The sequence below is a fragment of the Nyctereutes procyonoides genome, unplaced genomic scaffold, assembly GCF_905146905.1.
Source record: "Nyctereutes procyonoides isolate TBG_1078 unplaced genomic scaffold, NYPRO_anot_genome, whole genome shotgun sequence".
NCBI classification, from domain to species: Eukaryota; Metazoa; Chordata; class Mammalia; order Carnivora; family Canidae; genus Nyctereutes; species Nyctereutes procyonoides.
The window spans coordinates 54,134,423-54,158,400 of NW_026575140.1; the positions used below are offsets into that span (position 1 = coordinate 54,134,423).

Below are 23,978 nucleotides of genomic sequence, written 5' to 3' on the forward strand. Positions count from 1 at the left end.
TCATGGACGACAAGGTACGACAAGAGCTCCCTCGTCCTGAAGCCTGTTTATTACACAAAACTGATCCAAACTCCATACTAACAATACCAACGTGGTCGTTCTTTTTTATTTATCAATCATGTTGCTTTATACTTATTGCCTCTTATCTCTTCAAGGATCCTGCAAGTAGACATTAGCATGTGCATGGAGGAAAAAAGAGGTCCAGAGAGGTGAGGCAATGTCTCTGCTTGAGGTTGCATTGCTCAGCCACTCTTTCTATCACGATGGCGTTTCTCCGCTTGTCCTGGAGCAGAAATCATGGTCTGATAGAGGCCCCTGGCCTCTGAGCTCATGCTGTGTCTCTTCCAAAGGACTGCAGGAAGGGCCTTCAGAGTTGCTCCAGGAGGAGAAGTCGAGTCGGGGACCCAAACTGTTCACCCCAGGGAGGATCCAACAGCAAGCCTAAAACTTGAGTGCTTTCGCTTTTTTTTCCAAGGGACACAGGGCTGTCCCTTTGTCACAGTGATGCTCACCATCTCCCTGTAAAATGACCCCCATCCCTCCAGCATTCCCATCCTCAAGCAGGGTCTGGTTGGTGATGTCTTTTCAGTGCCCCTCGATCCACCGGCCTGCCCTATCCGGACACCTCCGAGGCCCCATTTCCTTTCATCTAATTCTTATGGGGAAAGAAATGCCACATTTATTAAAGTGCAGGCTTATCTATTCCATCACAGATCTAAGCCGCGGTGATAAATCCCCAAGCTAAACACATACAAAAGGAAATATGAAGCTTGAATACCGATCAGAATTGAGTAGCAGGGAGGGGTAGGTGTGGGCTTCCGCCCAGCTGCGGTTGTCTTCCTCACCCACCAGAGGGTCTTCATCCAGAGGGGACTCTTGCTGCCTCCTTGCAGGGGCAGGGGGCTGGGCCCAGGCAAGGCCCACACCGACAGACTTTCTAGAAAGTTCTGCTAAAACCTCTGCAAACATTCTCTTTCGGAAAAAACTGGCCTCGTTGCATCTTGTAAAACTCCTGAACAATCTAAATTGATTGCCGTTTCACTGTTCAGCAGGCATGGGCTAAGGGACGGGGCACCGGAGAGCCCCAAGCCCCCAAAGCCGAGTAGGATGCAGCCTCGGATTCCCAGGACCTCACAGCTGGGGACAGAGTTCGGAACCCTTCGACCTCACCATTTGGTTCCCCAAATGTGTTGGTGTCACTATCGGGGTAATGTTCTGGGGTCTCTGATGTTTTAGAGACTCCTGCAGAGCTTTCAGACAGTCTGGCAGAGGTGTCCCAATGGCCTGACCATCCCCTTAAGGACACAACTAATTGTCCTTATGGTGGGAAGTACAGATGGTGGCCATGGTGATACACCAAACCCGCTGGCTATGTATCCCGATGGTTTGTAGTAGAGAGTGGCACACAGCCCCGGTCCCCTGCCAGGCCACACTATAACACTGATCACTAATTGTCCCCTATGAACCATTTTTCTCTAGTAAAAGAACTCTCCTATCTTAACTGGTCACAAAATAAAGACTACCTTGGCTAACGTGATGGAAGTGGGAGTGGTATGGCAACTTAAAGAAATGTGGTATGATCTTGGTCCTTCCTTCCTCTTAGAACGCAGGCACAGGGGCAGGTGCTTGGGCAGCCACCTTGGGCCATGACACGGAAGCTACATGTTTAGAAACCAAAGCAAACAGATAAAAGGAGTTCCCTTACACTGTAGCACCATATCATCCCTGCACTGACATCTTTTATAAGAGAGAGAAACTTCTCTTTTGTGTCAACAATTGCTTATTTTAGGGACTCTGACACTTGTAAGCATACATATTCATGACTGCTGCACCCTGTCTAATGTATTAAATAAAAACATTCACTCCCTCATTCGTTTATTCAAGAAATAGTTTTTGAGTACATACTAAGTGCCAAAAGATGTACACTAAGAATACAGTAAGTAAAGGAGATGTGTCCCAAGACACTTACAGTCTAATGGGTCATTAGTGGTTCTGCTTAGTTGTGGTGAGATATATCTATGGCTGATTTCAGGTCCTGATCATTGGGAAAAGGAAGTCTGTATATGTAGGGAGTGTGTGTTAAAGAGATAGAGATGGAGACAGAAAGACAGTGAGAGAGAGAGCCCAGATTCTTTGACTTCCCTTAGAAGTGCTGTGGCACTTCCACTGGCACATCCACTGGAGAACTGGACAGCCCGGCTCAGTGCATCTGTCAACATTCAGACTCTTCCTAATTTTCTTTTGGGTAAGAGTTCTCAGCGATTCATTCTAGGTCTTTGCACTTGCCTGCCCATTCTCATCAATTTTCTCTATCCAAAATTTTTGATGTCATCTCTGACTCCAGCCTTCCCTACATACCCACCATATAATCCATCAGCAAATGCTGTCATTTCTACTTCAAATAAATCCTGCACTCTTTGTGAGATACCAGTATTGTAACAAAGATGAATTTCCTGCATCGCATAAATGTTTCATGGTTATGTAAGAAAACATCCTTGAATTCAGAAGATCCATGATGGAATAGTTGGGAGTGAAGAATCATATCATGATTTCTCCAACTTACTCTCACATGGTTCAGTTCTGGTGATGATGACAGTGATGGTGCTGATGGTCATGGTGATGATGATGATGATGATGACGGTAATGACAATGATGATAGTGGTGACTATAATGATGATGGTGATAGTGATGATAATGGTGGTAGACAGTAATGATGATGATGATAATGATGAAAATGACGGCAATAGTAATGATGATGTCAATAGCCATGGTGATGATGATAGTGGTGGTGATAATGGTGATGATGATGGTGGTGGTGATGATAACAGTAATGATGATGACGATGATGATGGCAATGACGGTGATGGTGATGATGGTGGTGGTGGTGTTGAGAGTAATGATGATGACGATGATGGCAATGATGGTGATGGTGGTGATGATGGTGGTGGTGATGACGATGATGATGGTAGTGATGATGGTGGTGATAATGATGATGATGATGGTGGTGGTGGTGATGATGATGATGGTGGTGATGATAGTAATGATGATGAGGATGATGATGATGGTAATGATGGTGATGGTGGTGATGATGATGATGATGACAGTAGTGATGACAGTAATGATGATGGTGATGAAGATCATGGCGATAGCAAAGAGGATGGTGACAATGACAATGATGATGATGGTGACCATGGTGATGGGGATAGTGAGAAGGAAGGGGAGAAGGAGAAGAGGGGGGGGCAAATGTTAATTACTGGTGAAAGACATGCAGGTATACCCTGTATCATTCAATCACTTCAAAATTTCCCATTAGTTTAAAACTGTTCCAAACAAGAAGTTAAGAATAAATAAACACTGACACTGACTCTTTTTCCATCACTACCATCCTAGTCGAAGCCTCTGGCTCATCCCCAGGATGGTGCAGTAGCTTCTACCTCCTCACACATCTCCTCTCCTCCATGTTTGCCTCCCAGGGTCTATCCTCAACACAACAGCCAGAGGGATTATGTCAGATACAAGTCAGGCCTCATCATTCCTCTGCCGCAAATCCCCACCACAGCCCCCATCACTCCCAGAATGAAACCCAAGACCCTACCATGGCCCCCAATGCCCTACCTCTTCAACTTCATCCACTACCATGTCTCTACCCTGGCTCTTTCCACACTAGCCACCCTGGTCTTCTCATCCCCCTAACACACCTGGCACAATCTCCCCTCTACCCTGCATACAGTCACATGTGGCTCATCCTCTCAGCCCTTCAAGTCTCTGCTTCAGTAATCTGACTGGCCACTTGGGTCCCTTCTCCAAATCAGGCTTGTCCCTCCCACTTCCCACCACTTTCTACTTCCCTACTCTAGTTCCCTTTGATGCAAATATCATGATCCGATCTTATGTTGCAGGTTTATGGGTTCATTTCCTGTCTCCTACAACTGAGACTTCTTCGGTTCACTCCCACAACTTCAGTGCCTGGTCCCCGGTAAAGGATCAAAATTGTTTTGACCTCTGACCTCCGCTTTCTCCAGGTGCTGCTCATGGTCTATGGTCCTTGCACCTCTTCCTCTGGTTACCTCTCATTTTACAGATCCTCAAAGCCTTCTCTCAAGCCCCCTTGCAGGGTCCAGCCTTGCCCCAACCCCATCCTCCATCCTTAGCCCAACGAATGGAGGGGCCACATGGCACTTCCACACGAGGCACTCCATCCCTACCCACATCCCTCCTGCCCTTATGTTTAAAGAAAAAAAAAAAAAAACAGGAAATTCCCCTGCTTGGAACAGCCTTCTCCAACAGGACACAGATTTCCAGTTCCTTCTGGCCTTTCCCCTGGTTCCTTCATCATGACTATCTGTATACAGGAAAGCCACGACCAATCTTTCCAAAGGAAATGGTCACCGCTTGCCTTAGCAAACCACTGGTCCCTTAAGCATCTCTGCCATGTAGGCTCTGGCCTCAGTTGACCTCCACCCTCCTCACCCATTTAATGCATCCACGCTTGAAGGCACTACTAGCTTGTGTTCTCCACATAAGCCACCTCCCTCTGGACCTTTCTGAGCACATGGCTTGTGATTCTGGTGGAGCACCTGTATGGCTGATCATCTTTCTACTATAGAGTCTTGTCTTTCAGCTCCTAGATTTAAGCCCCCAAGGCCAGGACTGTGTCTTGCCCAACATCTCGCTTCTGTAGGACCTCACAGAATGCTCAATGAATCATGGGTGCCTAACATCTGGATACAGATGGCTCGATGTCCCCTTCTCTTTGGTATCCCACTAATCCTGTCCTCAGCTGGTGATGGATGTGAAGGCCCCTGAGAGAAGACCCCTACCACCCACTCAGGTGGAGCCTGGGACCCCCTCACCCAGGGAGCCCTAATCTTTGCCAACTTGAGGACGCATGGCCACCCTCCCCCGAGGCCTGCAGCAATTTCTCTTCCCTGCCCGGGCGCCCTCTTGCTCTCTCGTCCTCCCTGCACCGTGCGTACTCTGCTGGTCCCTCTGTTTTGCCAACTCACCAAGGTAATTGTGAATTCTAACCCTGTCCACAGCGCCTTGGCTCTCCCTCTGTCCTGCACCTCATTTTGGTAACAGCCAGAAAATATTCTAAATCCTTCTGCTTCCTGGGCGCGGTAGGTAATTAGTGGGCCAGCTCAGTGACTGTCCCTGCTCCCCCAGCCATATGGTGAGAGCAGGCTCCGTCTGCCCCCACCCCCACCCAGGCTGCTTCCCTGGCAGGAAGGGTGCAGGCAGGGTGGGGTGAGAGGGTCCATTCTGGCCAAGCCCCTGCGGTTCCCATGCAAGATGCGGCCCTCGGGGTGGGCAGAGCAACTGGGGCACAGTGGCCTCCTGGCCCAGGCAAGGGCAGTTCTTCTGGCTTCTGGAAGGCTCTGTTCCTGGGCACAACCCTTTTTAAGGCAATCCTGGGCTGGGAAGCACCATTCGCCAACACCCTCCACCCCCAGGATCAGAACACAGGGGCAGCTTGCGCTTCGCTTTCTGAATGGCACTACATCCTGCAGTGGGAATGAATTCCCTCCGGTGACAAGCCTGGCACAGAGGATGGGACAGTGATTCAGTCAGTGGGCTCACCGGAGCTCTGACCCCGGGGATCACAGAATTCCAAGAGAAAGACAAAGCACTGTAGCTGCTAAGTGAGCTCTGGATGGGACAGAGTGGGCCAGATGCAAGGCCTGCCCCTGCATCCCACAGCAGGGTGCAGGGACAAGACCCACGGGAGGAGGCTCCTAGAAATCGCTGGGAGAGCCTCTCCTGAAGCTAAAGATGCCCGGAGGCTCCCCCAGCCCAACTTAAGTGCATCCTGGGATGAGTGGCTCAGCACTGGCCAGGTGGCCACTGTCATGGGGCCTCTTCCAACATCATCTACAAACCCCACGTTCATGTACAGTGACAAGCAGGAGCCAGCATTGACTCCTGGCCACAGGACAGGTTTCAGGCACCTGCAAGGGGCTCCCCATGTCTGGTCTGTTCCTCTGATCAGTTTGATGTCAGGGCCTGTTCTCTGGGGAAAGGCTGCCTGCCCTCAGAGCCCATACCAGCCAGTCCCTCCTGGTTGTCTGGCCTTGAACAAGATTCTGAAGCCCCCACACCTTCATCGGGCTGCTATAGGATTTAAGTAAGTCGGTGCATGGAAAGCATTTTGCAAAAGCTCCATGCATGGGATGCGTGGGGGGCTCAGTGGTAGAGCATCTGCCTTCAGCTCAGGGCGTGATCCTGGGGTCCTGGGATCGAGTTCTGCATCGGACTCCCCACAGGGGAGCCTGCTTCTCCCTCTGCCTGTGTCTCTGCCTCTCTCTCTCTGTGTCTCTCATGAATAAATAAATTAAATCTAAAACAAAAAACAAAAAAAACTCCATGCATGAGTCGTTACGATCACCTAAGAGCGGGGCTCTTAGGCCTGTCTTGTGCTGCAACACTCTCCTGGCACACACAGGGCACAGGAGTGCAGGTGTCCACACACAAGCCAAGGGGGGAGCAGGCATGTCTCTGGATCTGCCCTGGATCTGGATTCGAGGTTCTCTCAATACAGTCTAAAAACAGCTGTTTCCAGAGGGACCAGAAATTTGGTCTGTTTGTGGACCACGAACGGTGTCAACCATGCTGCCCCCATGACTCTCTCACGTGACCTGCAGTCCCCCAACAAAGACTGAAGGGACGTTGAATGTGCCCTCATGGAAGCTCCGAGGATTGTAGGGTCTGCTCTGGGGCTGGACGGACTTGAGAAAGACCTCACACAGGTTATCAATGCATCAAATTCTCACTACAACGCTTGGAGGAGATACCATGGTCCTAGCTTACAGACCAGGAAACTGAGGCACGCAGAGGTTAAGTGAATCGGTCAAGACCCTACAGCCAGTAGGAGGCCGAGCTGGCCTCTGAGCTAAGCCCAACTCTCTGTAACGACAGGGAGCCCAGGGTGCTGGGGCACCAGGGATGACACCTGTTTCCGTGGGAGTTCAGCTGACATTTGGGTGGTAAAGGGGGCAGGCACAGCTTGGGGAGAGTAGACAGAGAGCGAACATTCCAGACAGAGCACAAAGCAGAGCATGCACGGGAAACCTGGATGGGCTCAGGAGGCCAGAGCTTTGGCTTCCAAGGAGGGAGGGGCAAGAGGTCCACTCTAGCCAAACCCCCAAAGCTTTGGGGTGGAGGGGATAGAAGCCAGCGAACCATGCCGAGAAGCAGGTGGCAGGAGAGGAAGTCGAGGCAGCAGGTAGAGACAACTGTTTTGCAAAGTTCAGCTGTTGGGGAGAGAAAAGGTGGAGGGGTGCAAAGTGGAGGGGTCTTTGTCCTTAAGTATTAAGGTGGGAAGCAGAGCATGTTCACACGCCAGAGGGACAGAGCTCGTGGAGAGGAGGCATATAGGTCAAGGGGACAAAGTGTCTGAGGACCAGGAATACACAGGATCTGAGACACAAGTGGAAGCCTGAGCTTCAAACAGCAGAACGGGCTTGTTCACCGTGACTTTGGGGTGTCTACACCTACAGAGACATTTTGAACTGTAAGTCTGTCATCAGTGGGGGAGGGGGTACTGTCCATCCCTCCAACTGATGTGTCGCTGGTCTATTTAATAAGCACATTTGTACACCATCACCCAGGTGAGGGGTAAACCCCCACCACAAGAACTTCAGGGCCGAGGAAGACCCTGGTCTCACTCTGATGTGGTTAATTCATCAACCCTTCTTAGGGCCCATTCCACGGGCTGTAAAATCAGCACGAAGCAGCAACCTGGCCAGAGCTGCAGGAGAGGGAGGGAGGCCTGACATGTTCGGAGCGCCCCAAGGGCTCACGGCTCTGGCTGGCCACTGACACCCCCCTCACAGCATCCGGGTGTGGGATGTGTCCCCGTTCACGTGCCCCGTGGAAGGCGGCTATGGCTTCCAGAGCGAGGTTAAGAGCGAGCGCTGACAAACCATAGCCCCCAGGCCAAATCCTGCAAACCGCCTGTTATTGTAAATAATGGTTTATGGGCACGCGGCCGCCGAGCCCATCATTTACATATTACTATGGCTACTTCCACGCCACAGTGGCAGACCTGAACAGATGCCACAGAGGCTTTCCGGCTACAGAGCCTAAAACATTTACAATCTGGCCCTTTACAGGAAAAGTCTGCCAACCCCTGTTGGAGTGCTCTGGATGAAGGTCTATGGGCTTGTCCAAGCTTGGGTGAGATTTGGAGCCTCATTTGCCGGATTCTGAAACCCATGGGCCATCATCCTGCATCACTCTGCTCCTTTATGCCCCTTCTCGTGGAGGAGAAAGTCACAGAAAGTTTTTTCATCAACTCGTCTTGTCACCAGAAATGCCAATTGTTTTCCTGCTTCTTGACAGAGCCCATTTCCCACTCCACTGCAACCAGAGTCATCGTATTAAAACAGAAATCAGATCACGCTTGCATAAAGTCCACACTTCTTACCACAGCCTCCAACACCCTGTGTGGTTGGCCTGTGTCTACCCCGGCCACGCACCGCCTGCTCCTCGCTCACCATACTCAACACCCATGTCTGACTTCTGTGCTTTAAACACGCCAGGTCTACCTCTGTCTTGGGGCCTTTGCACTTGCTATTCCCTCTGCCTAGAACATTTTTCCTCCAGATTTCTCCATGGCTGGCTTCTGCTCGCCAGTTAGGTTCCAGCTCAAACGCCACTTCTTAGGACCACACTATCAAAAGTGATTCCTTCCAGGGCTCCTGGATGGCTCAGTTGGTTGACTGTCTGCCTCTTGATTTCAGTTCAGGTCATGATCTCAGGGTCAAGAGATCCAGCCCTGTGTTGGCCTCTGTGCTCAGCAGGGAGTCTGTTTGGGATTTTCTCTCTCCCTCTGCCTCCTCCCCAATGCTCATGTGCTCTAAATAAATTAATTAAGTCTATTTTTTTTAAGTGATTCCCTCTCCCCAGGTTTCCTTGAACACACCACCTGTCTGATTGTGTCTGAGCATTCAGCACACTCTGCAGTTATCAGATATTCCCTGTCCCCTTCAATACAGCGTAAGTTCCACAAAAGGTTTGTTTTAAAACTTGAACTCAAGTAGACTCTTGATACCACTAACATCTGGCTCAGTGTGATTTTACATTTTCTGGGAGTCACATTGAAAGAAGAGAAGAGAGAGAAGAGAAGAGAAGAGAAGAGAAGAGAAGAGAAGAGAAGAGAAGAGAAGAGAAGTGAAGAGGGGAGGGGAGGGGAGGGGAGGGGAGGAAAGGAAAGGAAAGGAAAGGAAAGGAAAGGAAAGGAAAAAAGAAAAGAAAAGGAAAGGAAAAGAAAAAGAAAGAAAGAAAGAAAGAAAGAAAGAAAGAAAGAAAGAAAGAAAGAAAGAAGAAAGAAAGAAAGAAAGAAAGAAAGAAAGAAAGAAAGAAAGAAAGAGGGAGGGAGGGAGGAAGAAGGAAGGAAGGAAGGAAAGAAGGAAGGTAGGAAGGAAGGGAAATTAATTGTATAATAATAGATTCTGTTTAATCCAATATATCCAAAAGACTATCATCTCAACATGCAATCAACCTAAAAAAAATTATGGAGATACTTTACACTCTCTTAAAAAAAAAAAAAGTTTGAAATTTCTGAGGCTCTGAAACATATTTCAATTTCAGTTCTAAGCACTCAACAGCCACAGGTGGCCTTGTATCAAACACATGAGCCCCTGTACACTGAAAACAATGCTTCCCTACATTAGCTGCTGCTCCGACTGCTTTCCACCCAAACTGCTTTAATCTCACAACTGTCTCAGGAGAGAGATGCTATTACCAGACCCATTTCACAGATGGGGAAGCCGAGGCAGCCCAGATTCACCCCGGAAAGTCTGGTTCCATAGTCTGTGCATTTTTTAAAAAAAGATTTTATTTATTCATGAGAGACACACAGAGAGAGGCAGAGACATAGAGGGAGGAGGCTCCCTGTGGGGAGCCCAATGCAGGACTCGATCCCAGGACCCCCAGATCACGCCCTGAGCTGATGGCAAATGCTCCACCACTGAGCCACCCAGGCACCCCTAGTCTGTGCTTTTCACCACCACCCTGATTGCCTTTAATCCTTGGCCGAAGGCACAGATGACTTAAATGGCGGAATTTCACAGAAAGGTTCTGGTGTCATGGGAAAATGAGCGAAAACGAGAATACAAATGGGCAACGGCTCGGAGATAGACTATGTAGTGGTCTCGTTGTCCAGGAATCACAGCTGCAATGTCCCACATTCACCAGAGGAAAGCAAGAGAGGAAAAAATTGGAACCACCAAAACCAGTGTAGAAGACGGTGAGACGCAGGTCCCCACCCCGGGTGAGAAAGGTGACTCTTCCTTGCCACTGGAGCTTACTAAGCTCAGCCATCTGCAGGCTCAGTCCAGATGAAAGCCTTGGCTAAGAAGGAGGGGTGGCTGTGCTCAGGTCAACATAGGGAGTCGCTGACTGCCTGAACCCAAGGGAAGAAACAAATAGCAAAGCACGAAAACTGACCGTAAGAACCCATGTTGCTCTGCAATGTGGAGGAGCCTCACACCCACACAGGATAACGCCCCCGAGAGCATCCCTCTGACGGAATGTTCCTTGCAGATTTTATTTTCTGCCCTTGAGGATTCGGGCAATCTGGCCTGCGCTATTTTGCACACCTCACTGCTCACCCTTTCTGTCCAATGGAACTCCTGGGCACCCTGCTCTAGCATGCCAGCGTCTGTGGAATCCTGGGTCTCCCGTTCCCCTCTCCACACCCACACCCTGCTGTCCTCGTGAGGATGTCTCCATGCCTGTCTCCATGCTTGCCAACTCCATTCATGGACCCCCCAGGACCCAACACGACATCAGGCACATGATAAGCTCCACGCAAACTATTTGGGAAGACAGAGTATACCATGCAGTGTACTTCCCTGGCTACCCTATCGTTTCCCAAGTGAGAAAAAAACAGTTTTAGTTGCCTCAAGACACAAATGCTTCCATGCCAAAAGCCTGGGTCAGCTGGAACAGGGGCATTCTTTGTGAAGCGGAGATAAAGGACATCCTGCCGTCTACGTTTATTAACATGACGTGAGATATAAGAAATTGAAGCAAAATATACAAGTAACAGAAGAGAGACGCGAGAGCATGGCAGCGGAGCCCATCTGACTGGCAATCCTCTCTCTACCCATGTCTGCGTCTGTGGCCTCAGGCAGGGCCTCCCATCTCCCAGTCCTCAACATCCTCACCTGTACAATGGGGATGACTCTGATACCACCTCACAGAGTCCTTCTGATAATGCAGGGAAAGTCCAGACAATGGTGCCTGGTACTTGGTCTTCACCCCACTATAAGCACCAATTAATGTTCCTCCTGTTATCAAGGATGAGCAGTGCCTGTGCCTTGTCTTTGCTGCTGGCCTTGACTCCAAAAGCAAACTTTCTGGGTCTTTCAGACCCTGCAAGGAGACAATAATCAGAGTGGCTGGGTCTGTGGCCTGGCCTCAGCCACCCCCAGGCAGAGACCCGCAGGCAATGGCTGCAAAGAGCAAGGGCTTTAAAGCGTGAGGACAACAGAGGTAACCCAACATCTGGGTAAGCACAGGGAGCCCTCAGGAGGGACATGCCATGCCAGCCTGCTAGGAGCCTGTCAGAACCACAAGGGCAGGTCTGGAAAGAAATTACGGCCAGGAGAACACTCGGAAGTGGCAGGGAATGGCCAGGGAGGCCCCCAGAATGAAAAGGCAGGTCCTCGGTGGGCTAAGCTGGTATCTGTTCTAAGAGAACTGCTGAGACACAGTCACTGCTGAAGACCCGCAGAATAAGAGACAGATCAATGGAATCGGGAACCATGAAAGGGAGCAGAGGCAGAAGCCAGCCTGGCAGTTACCAGGGAGAAGGAGAAGGAAAAAAGCAGATAGAGGGACACAGAGGTATGGCTGCTGACAGAGAGGACAGTTGTGAAGATGGTTGAAATGGAGGTGGCCACTGAGCAAAAGGTCAGGGGTCCCAGAGCCTGCGGTGAGCAGGGAGGACTCACGCCCCAGTCTGCCCAGTGGCACAGACCACATCTCCAACTGCAACACTATGGGTCCGCCAATCTCACCACCAATCCCCTTAGAGCTCAGAGGTCGCATGTGGCTGTGATCTCAACCTCCTATAGAACGAGACAGTCCTGTCACCCTGGGGATGAGACAAAGAAGAATCCCACTTCCCACGACCAAAGTTTCTCAGAGTTCAGGGGTATGGCCTGCAGCCCTACACTGATCCCTGAACTGGGACTCTGAGCAGCCTCAGCTTCCCAGACCTCTGCAAAGGAGTCTTTCTCTAACTCTAAAGGAGTCTAACCCCCATCCCCCAAGCCCTGTCCCTGGGGTTACAGCCTCTCTGCACCCAGCCAGGGACATGAAGCTTCCTGTCTCTAGCCACACTGAGCCATGGAGAACTGGGTCAGCCGCAGACAGGAGGAGAGAGCCAGAGGGTCTTGGTGAAAGGCCTGAGCACCAGGAACCAGCGTCTCCAGCTCAGCCTGCCACCGGGTGATCCGATCGCCAGGCTGTCAAAGTGACCCACTCCCCACTGGTGCTGCAGGGAGGGCCAGAGAAGGGACACGCAGCCTTCATGGGAGCTTTGTGGCATGCAGCTGTGTAACCAGTGCCTGCGTGCTGACTTGTGTGTCCATCCAAAGAAAGGACCTCACCAACAGGCATGCGTGCATTCATTCAGTCACTGAGCAACCATGATCTCCCAGGCCATGCTCCTGGTAAGGGATGCCACGGCGAAGAGAAAGACAAAACCCTTGCCTTCATGGAGCTTGCACTCAGGTAGAGGCACAGACAACGAAGCAACGTGCCAACAAAGACACAGTGTGAGATGGCACAAGTGCTCGGAAGAAAGGAAGGCAGGGGACCAGGAAAGGCGGGGCCGTCTGAGCATTGGCCAAAGATCTGGTCATGGAAAGTTTCTGGCCAAAAAAGCAAAAGAGGAAAAGACCCCCAAGGCAAGCATGGACTCGACATGAGGAGGGACAGGGTCTGGATTCCAGCAAAACATGGCGAAAGTGGGTGGCAGGAGCGGCGAGGGGCCAGGCCATTCCGGGCTGCGACAAAGCGCCCCCCCCCCCCACCGTCAGCTGCTCCCGCTTCACTCCCGGTCTCCACGAAGCTTAAACAGTCACGTCCCTTGGCTCGCTTCGCCTGCCATTATAGCTCACGGCTTTGACAAGAGACAGGATGACTGATTGCTCATTTATACAACTCACAGTGGTGTGTGGCTGGGACATAAATATTTATTTCCTCCAGCTGACGCCGCTCCTGATAAGGGGGAAGTTGGGGATCGGAACTCTGGAACCCCAACATGTGGCGTCAACTGGCAACGGCGAGGGATGGGTACCCCACTCTCCCCTGGCCTGCCCCCAGCCAGGCTCTTTAGGGCTGAGTCAGGCCGGGGGCATGCTCAGTCTCCACTCCTCCACATCCAAGAAAACCAAGCAAGCCCCCCACCCCCATCACCCCGCAAACCTCGGGGCCCTGCAGCTCTGGATGTGGTGCATTTCCTGCTGCCTGGCTCTACCTGACCCTGCAGTCCATTCTTGTGCTTCTGCTCCTCCCGGCCGCTGCCCAGGTGTCCCCATCAGAACTGCAGACGGGCCCCGCCCCCTCAGTACACCTGCTTCCTCCACTCCCTCTGCCCCGCCTGCTGTGGGAAGGAGGATGTGTCTCTGCGGCCCGCTGACCAGGGCCAGCCGGGCTCGACCCCGTGGGTCTCAGGCTCGACCACGTGGGTCTCGACATGCACCCACACCCCACAGCCTTCCAGATGTTTCCCTCACTTGCCAGTCCCCCTCTCAGCTCCAGTTCTCAGCATTTGCTGAACACGAGACCCACATGGGAAGCTCTTTAAAAACACCAATATCCAGATGCCACTCCAGAACTATTAATGCAGAATCTTTGCAGGGGGTGTGGGCCAGGCATCAGTACTTTCAGAACCATGCACATGACCCCATGGTGCGTCCAGGGCCGAGGCTCACCATGCTAAAGGGATCTTCTCCAACCCTTGATGTGCTTACGCATCATCTGAGGGTCTTGTTAAAATGCAGATTTGGATTCAGTAGTTCTAACCAACTCCAGGTGGGGATGAAGTCACGGCTGGTGCGTGGACCACACCGGCCATGGCGAGGGTCTGGGGGCTACCAGATTTGGGCGGTGAGGGATGAAAATGAACTTCCCTGATGTTCTACACCCAGACCAAACATCCATTACGAATCTCCCTTTAAAGTTGGGAAGGGACCTCTGGAAGAGTTCACTGGAAGGCTCTTCCAGAAAGAAAGAGGACTTTTCTAACGTGGGGATAGGAGCTCTTGTGCCTAGGAAAAATTACAGGATCCACCATCTATTATAAAGTGTTTACTAGAATTAAAATAAAAATTCACAGGCACCTGGCTGGCTCGGTCAGTAGAACATGCAAGTCTTGACCTCAGGATTTTTCAAGCCCCACACTGGGTGCAGAGATTGCTTAAAAATAAAAAGATTCAGGGGCACCCAGGTGGCTCAGCAGTTGAGCGTCTGCCTTTGGCTCAAGGCGTGATCCCAGGGTCCTGGGATCGAGTCCCACATCGGGCTCCCCGCAGGGACCCTGCTCCTCCCTCTTCCCGTGTCTCTGCCTCTTTCAATAGGTCTCTCATAAATAAATAAAATCTTCAAAAAAAATTATAAAGTAAAATATTTAAAATAAAAATATTTTTAAAAACTTAAATAAAATCTTTGACAGAGCACCCAGTGCACAGTAGGTGCTAATAAATGGTGCGTTTGCTACTCATGCCCTCGTTGTTTGTATTATTAAGACAGGACTTACTCCATTTCCTAACCTAACCAGGCATGTTCTTTTGGCATCCAGAAACTGGAGAGAGCCCTACAAAGCCCTACAAAGCCACTTTCATCCTCAGAAGAGGCACTTGTGGGCAGGGGCTGAGCACAGGAAGGCGTGGGTGCAGGGGCTTTCATCTCAGATACAACCCCATGGACCCTGCCTGGTCTAAGAACACCAATGTCTTTGTTTTCTATCCTTTTTTTTCCCCACTAATTTGCCATGAGTTGTGTATATATTTCCTCCAGCCCGGCCACAGCTCATTCTGAGTGTGTGCTATGAGTCAGGACCGGTCTTAAGAATTCTAGTTGGTTTAACTCAGTATATCCCGAAAACCACTCGGGGCAGCAGGTCCTACTAGCCTCAAGGGCAGGGAAGGAAACTCAGTCCGGGTGGCTGGCCAAGGTCACATGCATAGTAGGGTCACAGGGCCAGAAAGCCAACAGGGGGATGTACTTCAGAGCCCAGGCTTTTCCAGCGCTTCTCAAATGTCATCTGCTAAGTGATTTCAGCAAAATGTAGGTTCTCTTTTGGCAGGTGACCTGGAGCCTGCGATACCTCATCTCTCACAAACCTTCCCTGGCAGTGTTGATACTGCCAGTCCACGGACCTCACTTGGAGTAGCAGAACTACTCATGCTATGATGCCTCCTCCTATTTCTATCACCATACTCCTCCCATCAGTGGGTTGTTGATTAGATGGGAGACAAACAAAAAATCATAGTAAACCTCCCCTCTGGACATTTAGGGCAAAGTTCTGCTTAAACTTCTGCTCCAGTTGCAATATTTTGTGGCAAAGGCTATGAGTAGCTACTTGAAAAAGGCATTGTGTGCATTATAAGCTGTAGGCGTTTGAGGGTTATGAAATTACTTTCAAGTGTCACCTCGATCGAGAGCGCTCTCTGGACCAGGGAAACAATGCCCATCTCGAAAGGCAAAGTGAAGGGTTCCAATTGGACAAACACAGGATGAATTACGGAACTAGAAGCTTTCCTTCTCAGATTACCAGGAGAGGATGTACACAGAAACCAGAAGAAATGACAAATCTTTCTGCCCAGAAATGCATTTTAAGAGCAAATCAGGACCATCTACTTAATCAGTCTGGACTCGGCGGCTGGGAACAAGCAGGCTGGTGAATGAGACAAAGAAAAATCAGAGCAGGGTGGGGCAGGGTACACCCTCAGGGGTGCTATGGATACCAGGTTGACCTCAAGTTCCAGGATCACAGTCAAGGTCCCAGAGAAATCTGACTTCACACCATTGAGTTTTCAGGAAAACAAAAATACCCTCCTCAAACCTCGTCATAATACCAAGGTTAGAATAAACGGTGATGGATGAAAATAAGGATTAGTTAGAATGGTACCTTTATGCGATTTCACACCAACCAGCGATTCTCAAACTTTGCGCCACAACAGAATCACCTGGGAAGATTGCAACACCCACCTCCCCGCCCTATGCTCAGGTTACATTCTCACATCCATTAAATCACAATTTCTGGGGTTGAGACCGAGGTATCCCTCATTTTTAAGGCTCCCTGGTTGATTCCAGTGTTTGAGAACCACTGGCACTGCCTTTCAGTATCCTTACTCATAAAATGAAGAATCTATCTGGACCAATGGTTCTTCACCCTGAGTCTTTGAATCATCTTCACCCTGAGTGTTTGAATCACCTTGGGAAGATTTTCAAAAGTAAAGATGCTAGCAGCATCCCTGGAAATTCAGGTTAATTTGTAGGGCCTAGGCATCAGCATATTTAAGAACTCCTAGGTGATCTAGATGTACAGCGAAATAGATGACTACCGGTCCAGATGTTTTTGCCAAGATTCCTTCCATTGCTTACATTTTAAGCATCTATGATAGCAAAGCTAAAAGCTAGACTTTTTGCAAGGATAGATCTCTCGTCTTTACTTTTAAATCAGGGATTTCTAACTTTGGAAGGGTCCATGAATTCCGAAATCATATTTAACGTGTCGGGCAAATCCATATATTTATATATATGTGCATATTTTTGAAGAAGAATGCCCTTAACCTCTATCAGATCCTCAAAAGGTTTAATTAGGATTACCTTACGGGCAAGTATGCAGTTTCTGATTTAATAAATTGGAGCAAGTTCAAGAATGAATGGAAAAGAAATTTGATCTCAGCAGCGCATTCACTACACTTTTGAATCTGCGACACCCCTCCTGGCACCAAGCAACTGCACATCCTCACTGCAGGTAAAGTTCAGACTCCAGAGCCCATCCTCCGAATAGCGTTAGGGTGATGGATGTCAAGATTTCAGATCCTAGTATCAAAGTGGAAGTCGTGCCAAGGGACTGGGGTCAGTACTAGGCAGTCTGGTCATGCTCACCATAGAAAATGACTTGCCCAGCTGTGCTTGTAAGGAAATTGTCCACTCAGCTCCTTTGGATTCGTGTTCCCAACTGGGTTAGGATGTTAGAGTTTTCTAGTACTGACTGTTGGAACCTCTACCTCTTGGTCTGGATTCTGGCTGTCTTTTCTTCTTACGTGTCCTTGGGAATATTATAGAACCTCTGTTCCTCTTATGAAATGGGGACAACAGAAGTACTTTTAAAACTGCTGTGAAGAATAAGTAAGGAAATACACGTGAAATGTTCGGCATGTCCCTTGGAGCAAGACCCAAATAAACATGAGTTATATTACTATATCGCTAATGTTCTTATTAACATCTTACTGATTTTTGCCCAAGTCACTAAATTTCACTGGACTTCATTTATTGATCCATACGGTAAGAAAAAGACACCCTGCTTAGTTTCTTTCATGAGGTCATCCTGATGACCGCTAGAACCCAGGCACTCATCATCCTACCCGGGGGATCTACAGAGCACAGGCCAAGGTCACTCTATAATACAGATATAATCCCTACCCTTGGGAAGTACGTCCTGAGATCCCAAAAGCTGGAATCTCTACAAGTGACAGCAGCAATTTTTCATCACATAGCTGGCGTCCTGGGCAAATTAACCCTTCCCCCCACCACATGGACAACCGGGTGATGACACTCCACAACCCCCGCCACCAGCTTCCTTTCAGGTAAGACAGTATGCCAGCCACTCACTCAACCACGAATCAAGATGCCCTGAATCGTCAGCTCTCCTCCAGCCAAGACAGTTAATGGCACGGTCCCTCTGATGTCAGGCCCTCCCCCAGGAGACCAGTCCTCAGACTCGTCCACATGCCCACCTGCCCACTCAAGTCTTCCCACGGCACAATGCAGCGCCCCCCTGGCCCACCAGAGCAAAATATCACCAAAACCTCTCACCGGCCCCCACGCCCCAACAAAGACGCAAGCTGATCGGCGCTCACCTACCTGGAGTCTGCTTGGCCGTACGCACAGGGGTGTAGTGGTTTTTGGAGGACGATCTGACCGGTGTGTTCTCTTTGGGAGAGGTATTGATAGCCGAGATAGTTTCTCTTTCACAGTGTGCTATGGGGATTGGTCCCTGTTGTCTTAAGATGTCAGCCAGAGCCCTAAACAAAGAAGAGATCACACAGTGAGATTCACAGAGCAGGTGTACACAACCACAGAGAGAGTTGGCTTACTTTCGTGGGTCTTTTGATGTACAGAGCCAGAAGAGGAGATGCAGACACAACATTCTGTTCTCAGTAGCCACAGCTTCATCTGGTGCTGGTCCTGGGAGGGGGTGTGGAGGGGTGGTGGGATGCAGAGTAGAGGTTGCCATCTCTGGGGGTACAAGCACTAAAGGGTGGTGATTATGGTTTCTGTCTTCAATTTATTTCACATGAACTCTTTCAAAATAGTGGCTACCCAAACACCCCCCTACACCGGGCAGATATGTGCACAGCTGGATAGCACCATGCCCCCACAGCGAAGGGCTGGCATCGGTAGCCTTGCCTCCAGCAGCAGGTGACTAATAACACAGGGACAATCACCCCCTTTGAAAAACACCCACCAGGTGGCCCATCCTGTGTACTGGGGACCCAACACACAGCTCCCGCCATCAGAGGAAGGCGCAATGGAACTACAAAGACAGGACGTGGAGATACCACAGTAACTACATGACCATGTGGAGGGCGAGGACCGTGACCATTACCGGAGCTGAGAGGAGGCAACGATTACAAACACAGAGAGGAAAATACACAAACACAGTTCTCATCACTTGAGAGCTTACAATTTAGGCAAAAATCGCTCCCCCACCTGGTTTCAAACAGGAATCGCTCTGTGGGAGATGCCGTGACCTGGTGGGGGTGACCACTGTTGATGGGAAACAGAGACAAGTAGGGACAGTCTGAGGCAGCCAAGGTGAGTGTGGACAAGCTACACGAGACCACCATCCAGAGAAGGAAGGCCATCTCAGGGCCAGGTCCCTACTTCTGGGTGCATCCCTGTCTTGTGCAAGCAGGGAAGGGACTCTTCCATCTACTTGGGGTGTCCCTGAGATGCAGGCAAGGCCCCAGCCGCCTCCAGGCCTCCCCCAGCCAGCTCAGCCCACCCCCCCGCTTCATTCACCCCAGGACTCCAGCACTCAACACTCTGCCCCCTTGCAAAGCAACAACCACAGCTGTTTAAAAGCATGTCTGAGAGTAAATTGTTGCCTTCCATTATGCTGCCTCTGACATGCTGAACCTTCCGAGGAGAAGAGCATCAACCTGGCAATCTTATCATTTACTGGCATTTATATAGCAATTTCAGATGTTCCAAACGCTTTCCCCTGGCTGGTGTCTCTTCTCTCAGGCTTTAACAGGAGGAACAGACACATGTCAGCACCCCCACCCTGTTCATTGGGGTATACCGAGCAGGGAGGGGAACACAGAAGCTCAGGAGGTTGGTGAAGGAGGTTCAGGCAGACCCAGGATCCGGGTCAGGGACCTGAGATTCAGAATGTGTGCATGAGAAGCATGCACCACCCGAAAAGGTCAAGAGATTTGGGTTCTAATCCCAAATGAGCTGTTAAACTTTGGGCAGATCTGCTACTCTCTAAAATCCAAATTCAATCTTTTCTCCCCCAACAGCAAAACAAAGGGTTTAAACTAACATGACCCTCCTAATTAGATCTGTTCTCATTCCAAAATGTTATAAATATTTCCTATATTTCCTTCACCACATATCCATGCAAGTTGTCTTGAGTTCTTCGTTCCTCTGGTTATCAAAGACACTTTCCTACCATGTTCCCATGGTAAGAAAACAGGGAGCTTAAAAGTTATAACAGAAATATAGGCCAATGGAATAGAATTGAGAGCCCAGAAATAAACTTGTACATCTATGGCCAATTGATTTTCAACAAGGGTGCCAAGATCACTCAATGGGGAAAGAGCCGTTTCCCCTACAAATGGTACTGGGACAAGTGGCTAGCCACGTGCAAAAGAATGAAGTCAGACCGAAAATTCACACCATATGCAAATATTAACTCAAAGTAGATCATATTAGAGCTGAACCTATAAACTCTTAGAAGAAAATATAGAAGTAAATCTTTGTGACCTCAGGTTTGGCCTCAGGTTTCATACATGTGACACCAAAAACATGAGCAAGCAAAGAAGAAAGTGGAAATACTGGACTTGGCCAAAATTAAAAACTTGTCTGCATCACAGGGTACCATTGGGAAAATGCAACACAACCACCAAGAAAATTGGAGAAAATGTTTGTAAATCAGATGTCTGAGAGACGACTTATACCCAGAATATATAAAGAACTCTTACAACTCAACAATAAAAGACAACAAACAGCCCAATTTCAAACGGACTAAGGACAGAGAAGATATTTCTTCTCCAAAGAAGGTGCATGTGAAAAGCAGCTCAGCAGCATGAGTCATCAGGGAACTGCAAATCAAAACCACAATGAGGCACCCGTTCGCACCCGCCAGTAGAGATATCACCAGGAAGTCGGAAAATACCAAAAGTTGGTAAGATGATGGAGATATGGGAGCCTTCATTTACTGCTGGTCGGAATGTAAAATGGTGCTGGTGGAGAAATGGAAGCCTCCCATGCACTACTGATGAACAGTTGGGTGGTCCTTCAAAAGGTCAAACATAGAGTCACTCTACAGACCAGCAATTCTACTCCTAGGTATAGACCCAACAGAAATGAAAGGACATGTCTACACGAAACCTATTCATGAAGGTTCCTAGCAGCATGACCAATAATCGCCAGAAGGTGGGAACAGCCCAATGTCCATGGACGGACTGATGAGCGGATAAACAAAATGTGGAATACTCACACAACACGTTATTTATTCAGCCTTAAAAGGCAATGCAGTACCGACAGATGCCTTAAAAACATCACATTAAGTGAAAGAAGCCAGTCACCAGAGACCACATGTTATAGAATTCTATTTACAGAAAATGTCGAGATTAGGCAAATCCATGGAGACAAAGTAGACTTGTGATGAGCAGGGGCTGGGAGAGGGGAAAGTCAAGAGTGTTTGCTAATAGATACAGGGTTTCTTCTCAGGGAGATGAATATGTTCTCAAAGGATAGCTAGACAACCTGGGGAATGTACCAAAAGCATCGAATTGTACACTCTAAAATTTAAGGATGAAATTTTACGGTAGGTGAAATATATTTCAATAAAACTCCAATTACAAAAAAAAAAAGAATATATATTATTTTTCTGTTTCTTGCCTCTTGAGTTTTTATAAAGACTCTCTGCTGCCTGTAACGGAGGAAGGGGTCTTGAGGTTAAGTCTAGTGCTTTGGGGAGACTGAGTTTCCATCTGCGCTTCTCCACGGTGATTTTGCTCACGAAGGAATGGGGGGATTTGGCAAAATCCAGAGACATTTTTGGCAGTCACAGCTGAGGAGGGAAGCGCTCCTGGCTTCTGGTGAGCCAAGGGTGCTACTAAACATCCCACAATACACAGGCCAGCCCCCCACAACCAAAAATTACCTGGCCCACCAGTGGTGAGGTTAAGAAACCTTGAGATACCTGTGTGCACCACGAGGTGAAGCCAGTCCTTGATTAAGGTTCAATGTGATCAACTCTACAGAGGTCTACTGAGCAGCTCGTACCAGGATCAGACACGGGGCTGGGCTCTGGGGCACAGTGAAGTCAGAGATGCCAAAAGGAAGGTCTCCAAGGAGTGGGCCTATCTGCTGGGGCCCTCACTGTACCCTGAGGCCTTGGCACACAGCCCATCCATGTTACATAAGCACAGGGCGGAGTGAAGACCAGCCCTGTTCCCACTTTTGTAGGGTTTCAGCACCTATCCCCATGGTCCACACCAACAGTGTACATGACAATTTCAGGGGAGATCAGCCCCTCGGTTTGCAAGCCAAGGAGAATGTAGCAGACATTCTAGAACAGAGTTCCCCTCTTGCAGGATGGGGGCACTCTTGATGCCCATCCCCTGAGAAGCTCTGACGGACATGGGCTCTGGAGACTCAGGGGTGGAGAGAAGATGCTTTTCTGAAGACCATCAGGCTGGGGAGATACTAGTGTGCTTCGGTCTGGCCTGTGGCTGGACAAGGAGTTTTAATCAGGTATAGCGATTGCCTCCTGAGGATGGCAATCTGCCCCGTATCCTTTCCAGATGCCCACTTGGATGGGCTGAGCTGAGCAGCACAGCCAAGTGGGGTTGGGATGCGCTAGAGGCGTTCTTGAAGACAGAGGCCATCTGGGGGGGTAGGGGGGGCTGCCCTGTGTGGTCCTCAGGAAGAGCACGGTAGCCAGGGACACGCTCCCAGTCCCCCCTTCCCTGGCGACTGGAGAGGTGGCCCGAATTCCCAGGTGGCATCCTTGGGAGTGGCACCCTCTGGCAGCCCCCCTCACACCCCCTTTCCCTCAGCCCCTCAGCTCATGACCTCCCTCCTTGCTCCCATTCCTCTCTCCTCTTCATCTTCCATCCCCTTCTCCCCAGGGTGCTTGATAAATATTATTCCGGTTCTGCAACGTGCGATCCCCATCTCACCTAATTAATCTGGATGCGCCCCAGGAAATGGGTTAGGGCCTGAGCTACTTTCCAACGGCGGGAGAGAGAAAATCGGCGGGAGAGAGAAAATCGGTCACTGAGGACCGGGGGGGCGGGGCTTGCCAGAGAGTGGGCGGCCGCTTCCAGGTCTTGGGGGGGAAGGGGGAGACAGACAGACCTTGGCCGATGTAGAAGAGGGGACAGACCAGAGGAGGGAAGGCAGACAGGTGGAGAGAGGAAGGCAGGGACTCAGAGCCACAGAGAGGCAGGGAGGGAAGGGAAGGCTGAGGGGGAGACTGAGGGGGAGACCAAGAAAGGGACACAGAGACAAGGGGACCAAGCAGGCATGAGTAGGTAGAGGGAGCAAAGGCAAGGTGAAAAACAAAGAGAAATTCAGAGAAAGCATTCTGAAATGACTCAGAAGGTGAGGGAGGAGGGGGAGGGCCAGAAGGAGGCACTGAGGGGTGGGGGACAGGACAGGGCCAGGCAGGTGAGGACAGAGGGGCTTCCCAACCAAAGGCCAACCCTCCCTGCCCTCCCTGCCCCCTACCCCCCGGCAAGCATCTCATTTAAGAACCTGAAGAATCTGGGATGCCTGGGTGGTTCAGCTGTTGAGCATCTGCCTTCAGCTCAGGGTGTGATCCCAGGGTCCTGAGATCGAGTCTCACATCGGGCTCCCTGCAGGGAGCCTGCTTCTCCCTCTGCCTGTGTCTCTGCCTCTCTCTGTCTCTCGTGAATAAATAAATAAAATCTTTAAAAAAGAATCTGAAGAATCTTGCAAGGAGGGGGGGGGGTTGGTGACTGACTCAGTCGATGGAGCATGCAACTCCTGATATGAGCATCATGAGTTCGAGCCCCATGTTGGGCCAAGAGCTTACTTAATAAAAATAATTTAAAAAAAAAATTTTTTTTAAAAGAGCATTTGTAGAATCTTGCGAATCATCCTGGGCCTCCCTGCCTCCCTGCCCCCAGTGAGCCAGATCTGGGTATGTCTAACAAAAGCTCACTTTTTGCCTGAACTGCCTGCATCACGGCCTTGGTCCACTGCTCCCTTTGGCACACGGATTCCTTGGCTTTCGCGGACATGTGGCGAGCAGGGGCGAGGAAATTAATTGGGCAGCAAATGGGAGTAGGGAAAGCGGTCGTCGAGAATAATTGGGCCGGGGAGCTTCAGGGGTCCCCAGTAGCCACCATCTGGGTCTTACCCATCAGCCTCACAGAGACATCCCCTGGCACCTGTGTGGCACTAACCAGGTTCTAGATGTGCTCACCTGCCTTTCCACTGTGACACCCACAGAAACCCTCTGCAGT

The 23,978-nt window shown here is 49.9% G+C and overlaps 1 protein-coding gene across 4 annotated transcripts in view; it reads right to left on the reverse strand.

Annotated features, from left to right (window-relative positions):
- The window catches only part of SHISA6 (shisa family member 6), a 276,516-nt gene that overhangs the window by 235,601 nt on the left and 16,937 nt on the right, over positions 1 to 23,978 (reverse strand). For all 4 annotated transcript variants that reach the window (XM_055306314.1, XM_055306313.1, XM_055306312.1 and 1 more), the window contains exon 2: positions 18,112 to 18,272. In XM_055306314.1, the coding sequence (XP_055162289.1) occupies positions 18,112 to 18,272 (161 nt within the window). The remainder of the gene's footprint in view (positions 1 to 18,111; positions 18,273 to 23,978) is intronic.